This window comes from Diceros bicornis, chromosome 3 (assembly GCF_020826845.1).
Source record: "Diceros bicornis minor isolate mBicDic1 chromosome 3, mDicBic1.mat.cur, whole genome shotgun sequence".
NCBI classification, from domain to species: Eukaryota; Metazoa; Chordata; class Mammalia; order Perissodactyla; family Rhinocerotidae; genus Diceros; species Diceros bicornis.
Genome location: NC_080742.1, coordinates 25,824,098 through 25,837,553, shown reverse-complemented (window position 1 = coordinate 25,837,553; position 13,456 = coordinate 25,824,098). Strand labels below are relative to the sequence as shown.

General features: G+C 34.3%; 1 protein-coding gene across 5 annotated transcripts in view; it reads right to left on the bottom strand.

Moving 5' to 3' along the window:
- RUNDC3B (RUN domain containing 3B) overlaps positions 1-13,456 on the bottom strand; it is a 165,416-nt gene that overhangs the window by 128,024 nt on the left and 23,936 nt on the right. For all 5 annotated transcript variants that reach the window (XM_058524841.1, XM_058524843.1, XM_058524838.1 and 2 more), the window contains exon 2: positions 3,659-3,774. In XM_058524841.1, the coding sequence (XP_058380824.1) occupies positions 3,659-3,774 (116 nt within the window). The remainder of the gene's footprint in view (positions 1-3,658; positions 3,775-13,456) is intronic.

Genomic DNA, 13,456 nt, shown 5'->3' with positions numbered 1-13,456 from the left:
TCTTCCTGGAAGTAGAAGTCCTCCCTAAATTTCATTTTTACAGCCACTTCATCCATCTCTAAAGTGGATAATGAAGTTTGATATCCCTATCAAACTTGAGCTCAGGCAACTCATTTAGAGAACCTAAATGAGAAGCAATAGTTCAATTTTAAAAAGCCTTGGGATTTTACTTGGTCATAATTTCAGTGTAAACAGAAAGTATGAAGTGGGAAACAAAATGTCAATGTAATCTTAAATTCTAACTAATACAGAGGTTAGCCTATCTGAAGCATTTTACTCAGCTCTGAGTACCAGATTTTAGGAGGAGTACTAACAAACCAGTGATAAACTAAAAGAATAAGATTATAGTGCTTCCAGATGATAGAAGAACCTAGGGATAACTTACCTGGAAGAAAGAAAAAGGGGAACTGAGGAGAAAGGGTTATATAATAGCAATCTTTTTATATTTATTAGGCTCACAATTGAAAAAAGTGGCAGAAAATAGTCCAAAGCACAGTCAGACAGGTTGGCTTTCCCTACATAAGAATTTTCTAACAATCTGAACTGCCCAAAAATATGGACTGCTTTACTAGCCTACGTTCCAGATATCAGAACTATTAAAACAAAGACTGTATGTACAGCAGTTAGAAATATCATTGAGTGGATTACTTCAGTAGGAGAGAGACTTAGAGTAGTGATTTTTTTTTTTTTTTTGCTGAGGAAGACTGGCCCTGAGCTAACATCTGTGCCGATCTTCCTCCACTTTTTTTTTATGTGGAATGCCACCATAACATGGCCTGACAAGTGGTGCATCAGTGCGCATCCGGGATCCGAACCCAGGCCACCAGCAGCAGAGTGAGCGCACTTAACCGCTACGCCACGGGACGGCCCTTAGAGTAGTGATTTTTTTTGTGTGTGTGTGAGGAGATCGCCCTGTGCTAACATCTGCCAATCCTCCTCTTTTTTTGCTGAGGAAGACTGGCCCTGGGCTAACATCCATGCCCATCTTCCTCCACTTTATATGGGACGCCACCACAGCATGGCTTGCCAAGCAGTGCGTCGGTGAGCGCCCGGGATCCGAACCAGCAAAGCCCTGGCTGCCGCAGCGGAGCACGTGCACTTAACCCCTTGCGCCACCGGGTCAGCGCCCTAGAGTAGTGATTTTTAATCCATGATCCACAGCACTACCTCAACTGGTGCTGCGGTGTTGCACGGAGAGGTGAGATTGCTGCTGAGCAGGGAAAAATGCCTGATTTCCCCACCCTGCTTCAACAAAAGCTTCCACTTATATATCTAGCATCTGAAGCAGCTTTTACTAGGGGAGGTGCGAGTGGGGTGGAGAGAAGAATTATGCTTTAAAATAAACGTTCAAAAATTACTGAACTGAAGACCTGAACCAGGGTCTCTTTGAATTCTGTCTTCTGTGATTAATTCCTAGTTCTCAGCCATATTCCAGAAAAGTAAGATCATCATCTTACTGGGGGATTACTGTAAACAAGATTAACGTATGTGATTTTAAAGCTTCCTTTTCCCCAATAATGGGGCTTTTAGAAATGAATTAAGTAGATAACTGTTTCAGCTCTCCACTTCACCTGTGTCAGCACAGCCTATATTGTGGCTGGGGGCAGATTTTACCTTTCTCCAGAAAAATTTAATATGTAAACTAAATGCCCTTTCATTTCAAAAATAAAAAGTAGCTGGAGAAAAGTGTCTTACAAACTGATGAAGTTATACATTTTAAATTTGTACTGCTATAAAGAAAAACATTGGAAAAATTAGTTGTTATATAACTAAATTTTAAGTAAACATTGTACTATCAGAAAATTACATAACTTCTCCAAAATTAAATGCAATTTGTTATATACTAGAATACTAAAAAATAGGAAATAATATAGAGAAGTCTCCAAACACTTGAGTCTTTAAAATACCTGATCTCGAAAGTTACAGATCATTTCATGATTCAAACCTACACTAATAACTGTGACCACAATAGTCAATCTACAGGAACTTTGTTTGAAAGCATGTTTTGAATTATTAATCTTACATAGCTTAAAAAATTAACATAAATTTCACTGTATCATCTTTATTACTGTCATAGTCATACTAATGGAATTCTTATCAATAAATTAACTAGATATTCTATTTTCAACTTAGTAGTACATTGGCTTCTCAGAAATAACATTCATTGTTAAGAAGCCATTCTAAAGGTGTACGATCTATATTTTGCTGAGGCATGACTCAGAAGATAGCAGACAGATGTGTGGTGGGGGTCCACTTATGTGGTAATGAGTCTACCCAATCACTGAGCATGGATATCAGAACACGGCCTGTTTTCTATTGATAGTTTTTTATGTATTCTGTGAGTGAATCATATGCTGAATGGTAGGCTGAATCAAGGGAACTGAGGTCTCATAAAACACTTGTAAACATTCAGATACATCAAGTTCTAGTGTATTATATGCGTTTTTCAGTCAGGTATTATTTATAAATTTATACATAAAATTTAAAAATATAATCACCACACAATATAGTAACCACAACAATATCTCAAAATACTCTCATATCCTTTGCTTTTATAAAAACTTATTTTCTTATAAAAGGTAACATATTAATGGTGGAAAATTCAGGCAGAACAGCAAAAATTTAAAAAAATAACCCTTTTTAAATGCAAAATAACCAACTTCTAACAAAAAAGCACCAGTGATTTTTATGGACCCCATTTTAAGTTGCAAACAGCTGACTGTATTCAGATTTTGTTTCCCCATGAAATTAAATTCAATCCTTTGTTATAAGCCCATAGGACTGCTCAACTGATTTAAACATTTACAATAAAACTAGATGCATCAAAAAGCACAGACTAGAATTAACCTTCAGACAAAATTTGAGATTCTCATAAATTATATTACTAAAGCAGATGACTGATTCGAAACTATATCATTAAAATTGTAAAGATAATAAAAACTTAAGAGAAAACATGTAATGATCAAGTTTCCTTTAGGAAGACTAGATAATGAAATTAATGAGATAAAGTTATTATTTATTATTACTAAAATTTACGCTACACAATATTTCTTGAAGTTATCAGCTATATTTTACAGATACCTATTTTTAATTAAAAAATATTTTATAATCCTGAGAGAACATAGCTACCATTTATCTTTTTAAATTTTAAGAGATTTGTGTTTCTGCTGTAAGTATACTTACTGATTTTAAGAAAACCAAAGTCAAGCATCTCCTTGACACATCTCGTTTTTAACCTACTTGATGATAAAAAATTTTCAAACATTCTGCAGTTTAATGAAGCAAGATAAGCAAACAAACTTAATGCCAGGATGCTTGTTTATAAATGGATTAAAATACCATCTAGTAACCTTTGCAGATGGGTTACCTTTTATTTTAAGCTCTTATTTTAATTACTTATAGAAAGCGACTCACTCCTTGTATGTGGCAATCAATATACTCAATATTTTAATGTATCCCAGAAATGGGTATAAATCTGAGAATAGACTATTTTCCAGGGACACAGGCCAAAAGATTACGTGTTCTACAATCAGTTTTATGTTTCTCAAGATGCGGCTTGGCTGCTCTCTAAATCACACCAGATTTTATGGTTTCTAAAATTTTAAGCTTATTAAAAAGAGAGCTGTTGGGAGAATAAATAATATATTAGCACTGTTACCTTTTAGCCGGTGACTTAGAATCTGTTCCAAAATAGCTGCAAAATTGTTAAATTCAGGAGAAGAATCATCAATTGTCTCAAAGCAGGACCGATCAATCAGGGTCTTTACAGAAAACCTATGAAAAAAAGGATTATTATTATTGCTTTTAAGCCAAGTTGATTCATCCACCTAAGCAGGCAAACTGAAAGGAAACCAATTTGGAGAAGTATTAATTATATAAATACTTCATAAGATTATATATTCTGAAAACTCCATTTATTCAAATTCACTCTGTGAATAGAACATTTTACAGAAATATTAGGCTTTTCACTTATATATTTACTATCTATTGATTACACTAAGACTTAGGAGTAGCTCCCTGTCCTCACAGCCATTAAAATCAGAATCAAAAAATGACTTAAATTATTAACTCCAAAATACTCAAAAGCTATAATACTACTTTTAAGAAATTTGAGCATCAGACCCAAATGTTTTTAAGAGTTCTGCAACACAAAACTGAACAAAATAGGATGTGAGTTTTCATGAAATGCAGATCCAAAGTTTTTATGAGCTATAAACAGGAAAACACAAATCTGTAAAGTGTGCTATATTTTTCCTTCTCATCAGAATGTCCTTTGTCTCTATTTTTTTGTGTGTGAGGAAGATCAGCCCTGAGCTAACATATGATGCCAATCCTCCTCTTTTTTCTGAGCAAGACTGGCCCTGAGCTAACATCCGTGCTCATCTTCCTCTACTTTATATGGGACGCCGCCACAGCATGGCTTGCCAAGCAGTGTGTCGGTGCACGCCCGGGATCCAAACCGGTGAAGCCTGGGCCGCCGCAGCGGAGCGCACACACTTAACCGCTTGTGCCACCAGGCCGGCCCCTTTGTCTCTATTTTTTTACTGCCAAAAATCAATGCATTTTCCAAGACTCAGCTCAAATGCCATCTCTTCAATGAAGAATTATCTTCCTACACATTTCTAGCGCACATTAGCATTTTGCGTGTACCTCCATTAAGAGACAATTAATTTATCTTACTGCCGTTATTTGTGTTGTCTGTTTCTATCTTAATATAAATTCCTTCAGGGCAGAAACATATCTTCTCTACGTTTATATCTTCCTCAGCACGTAGGACAATCCCTCGAATACTGTACTCAGTAAGTACTTGCTGATTTATTTGTAGCCCTATTTTCAAAGAATGGCAAAGAAATACCTAAATTTCAATACCATGGCAAGAAAAAAAAAGGGGTTTGATTTTTAACACGTATACATTTGTGTAACTACCATCAAAATCAGGATTCAGAACAGTTCTGTCACCCTAAGCAATCCCCTCATGCTATCCCTTTACAGTCATACCCTATACAGGCGGACAGATGAGGGCCTAAGTAAAGAGTCAGTGGGGAATGAAGAGAAGAGGATAATTATGAGAGGTATTAAACAATTAGAAACATAAACTATGAAGGAGATACTGGAGTACAAACTGCTGCTTAGGCTTTAGGCTTGCTGGTTATACTATTCAACCAGGACAGAAAATCCAGGAGACGAGTGTAAAGGGGAATATGAAGAGATTTGTTTCCATGGCTTATATGTATCAATATTTACTACATCAGAAACTAAAGGGAGGAATTTTTTAAACAAAGGCAGTGTTCACTTTGCACAGTACAGTAGGACCACAAATAATGACTGTGCAAGCTGAAACCATGCAAAGTGATCTTAATAATCAATGGAAAGAATTACAATTGTTCTGTGATTCTTACAAATTTTGCCAAAACATTAAACATCACTGCTAGTAATAATGTATAAAAAAATAGAACTTTTATTTAGTATGCTGTAATTTAAAACATTAGAAATCTTGAGAATTAAAGTGTCTTCTTTATAAAAAACTTAGCAAGAGTAGTTTGAACAGTGCTTGTTTTCTTCTCATTGTATAACTCATTGTATGGAATGAGCATACAATGCTCATTTCCTATACCTTGGCAAACTGTCGTACTCCTTCCTAAGTTTGGATCAGTTCCCAACATTTTATCCTTTGCACTTTCAAAGTTGTGAAAACCTCTGAGAGGCCCTACAATGTGAACTAGTTTGCCACTGTCACTTCCTCTGGGACATCTTCAACCTTTTTGTCACGACCACTTTGCTCATTTACACCAATACGTTCGCCTTGACTAAGTTCCTCTGGCTGCATATCTAAATTCTCTTGAACAGCAGCAGTGTCAACATTCCCATGATTAACTATTTCTTCTATAACTCCATTTATGTTCCAAATGTTCCATTTATGTTCAAATTTCACTTCCAACATTATCACTTTCCTTTTCTTTATCATACTTTTATCTTTGTTGGCCAACTCACTCTTTCAATTGTCCATTTCATAAAACAACATGTGTGATTATCACTAGGAGACAAGGAGGTTACACAACTACAAGCTTTGATTTCTGTGCATGAACTAATGACAGATAAATAGTGACCAATCCTAGACAGACTTTGAAGGATGTGATGTGACTGGTCACTGATCATGATGTGCATGTGTTATTTACACAGTGATATGTGGACTAAAGAACTAGCAGCAAAATTTTATTTCATGCAATTACTCACAGTTAATACACAGAGGTAGTCAAATTGGAAGTAGTTGTTGTGGGACTGGAATTATTTTACTAAATTGTAGTAACTGAAATTAATGCATATTGGAACTGTGCCAAGTGAGGACTGCCTCATTTATTTATTAGTTAATTACAAACAAAATAAACCCATTACACATTAGCATAAACAATATATTTTAATGAAAAATATATCTTGCAAAATAAAAATATTGGCAAGAATATTTAAGATGCATTGTTTTACATCTTTGCAAATATCTGTAATGTTGTGTTTAATAGAAGATAACTAAATTCTCATATCTACTTCTACATTAAATCTATTCTAAGACTACACACCACGTAGCCTCTAGAAAACTCCACAGCACACTTGTTAAAGAATGAGTAGGGGATGGCCCAGTGGTGCAGTGGTTAAGTTCACATGCTCTGCTTCGGTTTGGTGTTTGCAGGTTGGGATCCCGGGCACGGACATACACACCACTCTTCAAGCCATGCTGTGGCAGTGTCCCACATACAAAATAGAGAAAGACTGCCACAGATGTTAGCTCAGGGACAATCTTCCTCAAGCAAAAAGAGGAAAATTGGCAACAGATGTCAGCTCAGGGCCAATCTTCTTCACCAAAAAAAAAAAAAGAAAAGAAAAAAGAAAGAATGAGAACAAACAAGGTAAATAATGTCTTATAATTGTCAGGAAAATAATTTTGACCCTTCAGACCTCTGAAATGGTCTGAATCCAACAGTATACTTTGAGAACCACTCCCCTAAGGCACTCTTTGTATGTAATGAAATAACTTTCTCCTATGCAACTAGAATGGTAGTAATTATATATCCTTGAGAGATTTAAGAAAATAGTTACTCAAATAATTTTCAGTCTTCTTTGGGTCAGATGAAAAACCCTGACTGAGAAAGGCTGAGATAGGTTAATATTCAACTACATAGCACTACCTACAACAGCAACTGGAACATAATGGAGGAAGGCAATATGTAAAAGAAAGAAAAAAAAGAACATCTAGGAAGTAACACTGATGAAGTTGGTCTCTTGTACCTAAAAGACAGTCAAGTTAGATAAATGATAGAGGTAATGCATGAATAAATGAATAGAAACAACAAGAAAGTAAACAGAAACCAGATTAAAGGGGGACTTGAAAACTCATTTTTGTTTCATATGTGTATTTCATTGACAATACAGCAAAAAAAATGCTGCCAATCCTCAGCAAACTTTTAATAAGAATAAATAAGTATAATGTTCTTATTCAGTGAGAAAATAAAATGGGAAGTGTTCTTAAAACAAACAAAAACCACAGAGTCTTCACCTCCACCTTTGACCTACAGAGGAAACTTCTGATTCTTTGAATGTTTCTCTCTAATCTTTATTAGGTAGAATGGAACAGGAAAGCTGACTCTGCAATCACATTCAAGGTACAAGTAACCTACTGCCTTAAAAAATTATATCATCTAAGATAGTAATACACATTGGTGAAACGAACTGAAAATTATACTTAAAGATAAAAGTAATAAAGTGCTTATTTCATCAAAAAGAGCTAGGTTAGAACGCAATTTCTACCTGTACCAGTCTGATGAGATTTTACTAGTCACTGCTGTCCTCCAGGAATAATACAAAACCACTTAACAAATGACGTACTTTGTAAACTGTAACAGAAAAAAAAAAGGCCATGGATAGTAACACATATATTTCTGTAGCATCGAAGGGCATATACAGATCAATCAGTGGTCAACAAAACACGAGTCTTTTTATCCTGTTATCTATTACATTCCTATAGAAGACACTACTTGAATGACAAAAACCTTAGATGGTGAATCTCAGAGCACTAAATTACCTTAAACTCAACATCTGACTAAAAACTAAAACAAAAGCAGAGTCCAAATATCCCAAAGCATATCATTAGACACAATTTCTGTTATTTCCAAGCATGAAGATATTTTAAGGGTGACAAAACATTTTAAATAATTTCTATTATATCAAGGTTAATAATGAAGAAGAAGAATGTTTCCCAGCTTTGCTTCGCCATTTATATCCTGCTCTCCTCCTGTCAACACAAACCAAAATTTCAGAAGGCAAATTACTTCCTTAGAGTCCATGTTTTACTCCAGCTAGCCAAGTCTTCCCACTCAACACTTAATTCTCTAGAATCATGTAGCTAGCTCCACTGTGTCAGAATGAGAATCTTTTCCTCCATAACACAGAAACTAGCTAAGATGTGCTATAAAAACCAAACCTGTAAAAAGATTTCAATACATCTAAAAATATCACACAGATGCCGAGCTATTTCCTGATAATGATGACACTAATATTAGTCATCTATTTCCTAAAGAGGACTGATTTTAAAGTAATTAAATGACAATTTGATGAATGTCTAAATATACCAACTCAAGTCTAAATAACAGCTTTTACGTAAGAATTAAAAAATCAAAAATTTACCTAAAAGGGTCTGATAATTAAGTGCAGTTTTTGAAATGTCTCTGACTTAAAAGATTCTCTTTCCCATCTTCATTATCCCAAAGGAATTTTTGTTAGCTTCGAAATAAGAAACAATGATTATGACTAAAACCTTCAAACCTAAGAAAGCATGAACTACTGTTTTCCCTTTGGCAACATACCAAGAAAAATGAGAGAGTTACAAAACTATGTTTAAAAAATCTTCCTTATACCCATATATTAAATTAATTCTTTCCATAGTTCAAAGACTTGTAACTACAAATAATTAGAAAGCGAAAAATACAACAAAATCAAAAATAAAGTTATCCTTTTGTTAACTTTCCTCACCACTGGAAAGAAATTATTCAAACTCCGGAAATTGACCTTTAACATTTAAGGCCCTGCATTAGTAATATACATGTATATATTCACATACATACAGAGTAATTAAGTAGGAAAGAAATGTATTCGCATCTCTTTACAACAAGCTCATATAATTTTAACCATTTATCAAATAGGCTTCAGAAAAAATAAATTTCACACAAAACAGGTTTTCTTATCTATAATGTTGTATCCCTTTACATGGAATTATATCTGACAACTAAAGTACATAAAAGCATCTAGAATCATCACATTTCAATACTAAAAGGGGTTCAGAAAAAGTTACAGTCATTCATAAGAAGACTGATATTTTTAAATGTAATACAAGTATCCAAATTCTGAGATAGAGTGTTTCCTACTATTTCACACCAAATTTACAGGATTCCTTATATTATTATTGCTAGTAGTCTTTACCAAGGAGGTGAGGTATCTATCCTCTGCCATTAATATAATTTTGTGGTGGTGTCAGTTGACTTGACTATAAATTTGTCAAGTCAATTCCGATTTCTAGAGACCCCAGGAACAACAGAGTAGAATCCAGCCCAGTCTTTTTGCTTCCTTCTCTCACCTTCAGGAGCTATATTAGACAATGTTCTGCTGCTATTCATAGGGTCTTCATGGTCAATTTTTCCAGAAGCGTGTGGCCAGGTCTTCCTAGTCTGTTTTAGTCTGGAAGCTCTGCTGAAACCTGTCTATTTGAAACACAGGTGGCATAGCTTTCAGCATCACAGCAACATGCAGTCACCATTGTATGACAACCAATAGCCAGGTGGTATGGTTCCCTGACCAGGAAACGAACCTGGCCCCTGGTGTTGAGACTGCTGAATCTTAACCAGGAGACCACCTGGAATGACTATTGATATAATACCCATCATCAATAATCAACAAGGAGATGGCTGCCAACAGATAGATACAACCTACCCCAAATATAATGTAAAACTGTGACTATAGATGATAATGAGCACCGTATCCAGATATCTGTTCACTGGAAGCTTATTTCTTTTCTTACATTTTACACAAGAAACTGAAAAATTCTTTTAGAATCAGCAATTTGCCTTCTTTTTTCAAGTATTATGCAAGTTAAGAATTCCCAATCATCATGTGTATTTCCCCTTTATTTTTCCATAATTTTAATCTATTTTATAATAAGAAAAAATACTTTTCCCCTATCCTTTTAGCAGGAGTCTGTAGGCTACTGTCCACAGGCCAAATCTAACCAGTTGCCTGTTTCTGTAAATAAACTTTCATTGGAAAACAGGAAAAAAAAAGTCCCAATCATCTTCTCTGGAATTTGTACCCTGAAACTCACAAGTCTCTCTGTTATCATAGTTATTTACCATTTCTAAAAATTTTATTCAATGTAAAAATTAAAAGGAAAGAGAGAGAGAAGTAAACTCTAAAATATTTTCCCCACCTGTATTATCAAAATTTCTTTCAAAAAGAATTGTTAATCTAGGCACCTTAAATATGAGATATTCTATTACTAACATCTTGTATTGTTATATAGAAGATTAACAACAGCAGATCGCCCAACATGAGAAATAACATTAGAAGCACTATCTTTAAAAAAAAAAAAAAAAGACAAATTTTGCACACAAAAAAATTCACCTAAAATTAGAAAGCTATCACACAAAGGAAACTTCCTATCTTAAAAGAAATTAACTTGTTTGATCTCTTATATGAAAGAACTACCAATTAAAATCATTTTCATAAAGAATACTTTATACACTTGGATCACATATCTCTTTGGAATCCAATTGTTCTTTTCCAATGACAAACAAAATATTCAAGTAACATATTTTAACGAAGGTAAACAGTTTAGTAAACTAGATATAGATATTCAATGCAGCAGTACAACAATAGGAAGAACAGGATCTTTGATATCAGAAGGGCCTGGATTCACACCTGGCTCTGCTATTATCCATTCCTTGTCGAGACACTTAACCTCGCTGAGTCTCAGTTTCGTCAGTAGTCAATTATCTAATTATTGTGAAGATTAAGGGAGATAGCATAGATAAAGAATTTAACATGGTCTTAGCTTATACACAAATTACTAATGTTACCACATAGGATTAATAACATCTAAGCACAGAAAAAGGGAGGCAGAAATTTCGGGTGTCTGCATGTAAACCGATTTTTTAAAAAATCATAACGTATAGTGATCATGGTTTATCAACATTAGAAATACTACAAAAATGAAGATTCCCAATTTCCGGTTGTATGGCTCAAATACAAACACATATACACAAAAACACACAGGTGTACACATGCACAAACACACAAACTAGATCCAACTGACCTGTCATAGACACTCAAGGCAGCATAGCATAAGAGAAAAGCATAGGTTTTGAAACCAGATGTATCTGGGCTTAAATTCTAGCAATGTTAGCCTTAACTAAAAACAAATCCGCTTTAAATAAAAATTGTTTTAATTAGAACTTTCATTACAAGTCATAAACACTCAATCTAATATTTTTCCTCCAAAACGCATATTCTCCATGCATTATATAAATTAAGTAATATAATGCATTTTCTTTACATGGTAGGCATAGATGTTTTGTGATGTTTTAAATTTACTAAAATTTTAAATTGTATTTTTAATATTAATTTTGAGACTACATCTGGAATATAACAGAAGATTTGACTTTATAATTGCAAATACTATAATTGCAATTACAATTGCAAAAATCAAACGTTAAATTTGAATATTTGGCGGATATTATTATCCTATCCTTTTCTAAGGACAATCACCATCACTGTAGAAAATGGACAGAAAGTCATTTAATTTTGCAAAAACAACAAAATGTGAGCATTACATACATTTTTCTATCTTTTATAAAATATTTTCAAAACAGTATGCATTTTAGAATTTCTACCTATTTTTGTGAAATATAGTTTTGTATAAAATAGAAAATTAAAGCAGACTGCTATGGGAAGGTAAATATCAAAAACACATCCATTAACTTAGTTCAACCTTCAGCCTTCTTTCTTTTAATTCAAACACTGGAAGAGATGAATTTTTATTTTTCCATTTCCACATTAAATTTCAATTAGAATAACTCCATTCAAAACAAAGCAAACCCTACTGCTGAACCTATTAGATGTTTGAAATTCCACTATCATTAGAGATTAATCATTAGGGTGACTTTTTAAAAACAAGTGAGGTTAATTCTTTAATTCAACCTTCAACTTTATTTTGAAAATGTCCACTGCTATTACTCTTCAGCAGTTAGAGAGAATTACCTTATTCAATAAACATGCCTTCTAGGTACTAAATGCTGACAATAAACCAGACACTGATTAACTATGATTCCTGTACTTGAGAAATTCACATTCTAGTAGAAGACAAAAGAGACAGATTACAGTATAATGAGTACTATGTTTATTTACATAACCTATTCCAGAAAACACGAAGGAAGAAGATGAAAAATATGGGAACAGATTTCCACTTCCCAGTAGGATGGAGTAACTACTGGTAGACCAGTGCTCCCACAGAGTACAACTAGAAAAACTGGGGAGAGGGGAATTACAGAAATCTCATGTTTGAGAGATGCAGAGAGTTGCTGAAACAATAATTAGAGAGGCTGAGACTCCAGAGAAGGAGGAAGCTCAAAAAGGTGAGCTGACTGCTACAGCTGCTTTTACCCAGGAGTGTCTGCCAATTCTGAGTGCTGCTAGGGTCTGGCACCCACCAACGTTGCTAGTCAGGGAGAGAAAAACCAGGAAAGCTGTTGAAGGAGACTTGGGAAAGCCTCAAACACAGTATGATTTTCTCTTCATCAGGAGACTAAAATCTTAATCAAAAAGCCTCTGAAAAACAGAATAAAGTATTTGCTAGTTTCAGAAGACAAAATAATAGTTTAGGACTACCAGAAAAACAGTGCTGGAAAATACACCAAACCTAGGTAAAACTCTGGAGGGTCATGGACAAAGTAAAGGCTGACTGAGACTTATGAGGGTTGAAATCCAGCCTGGACTCAGCACAAGCCCTGACTGGATGAAGATGATTAACCACAACTCTGTCTTTTAGGGGAAGATAACATTAGGAAAGGAAAGTGAGCACTAACCTCTACTATTGGCTATGGGCTCTTGGTCATGTTTTCCTCAGATTGAGTGGTGCATTCCATTTGTTTACTCCACTGTTGTCTCTCTCTACTACATGTTATGTTCTGATAAAAACTTTTGACACATAATAGTCAACAAAAGGGTAAATGTAATAGTACTGAAAAAACAATAAAAGTGCTAAAAAAAATCTAATACATATTATTTGCCATTCAATAAAAAAATTCTAGACATGCCAAAAGATAAGACTACATGACAAAAAGAGGAAGAAAGAAAACAGACAATAAAAACAGATGTAAAGATGATCCAAATATTCTAAATCAACGACAAGAACTTTAACTAT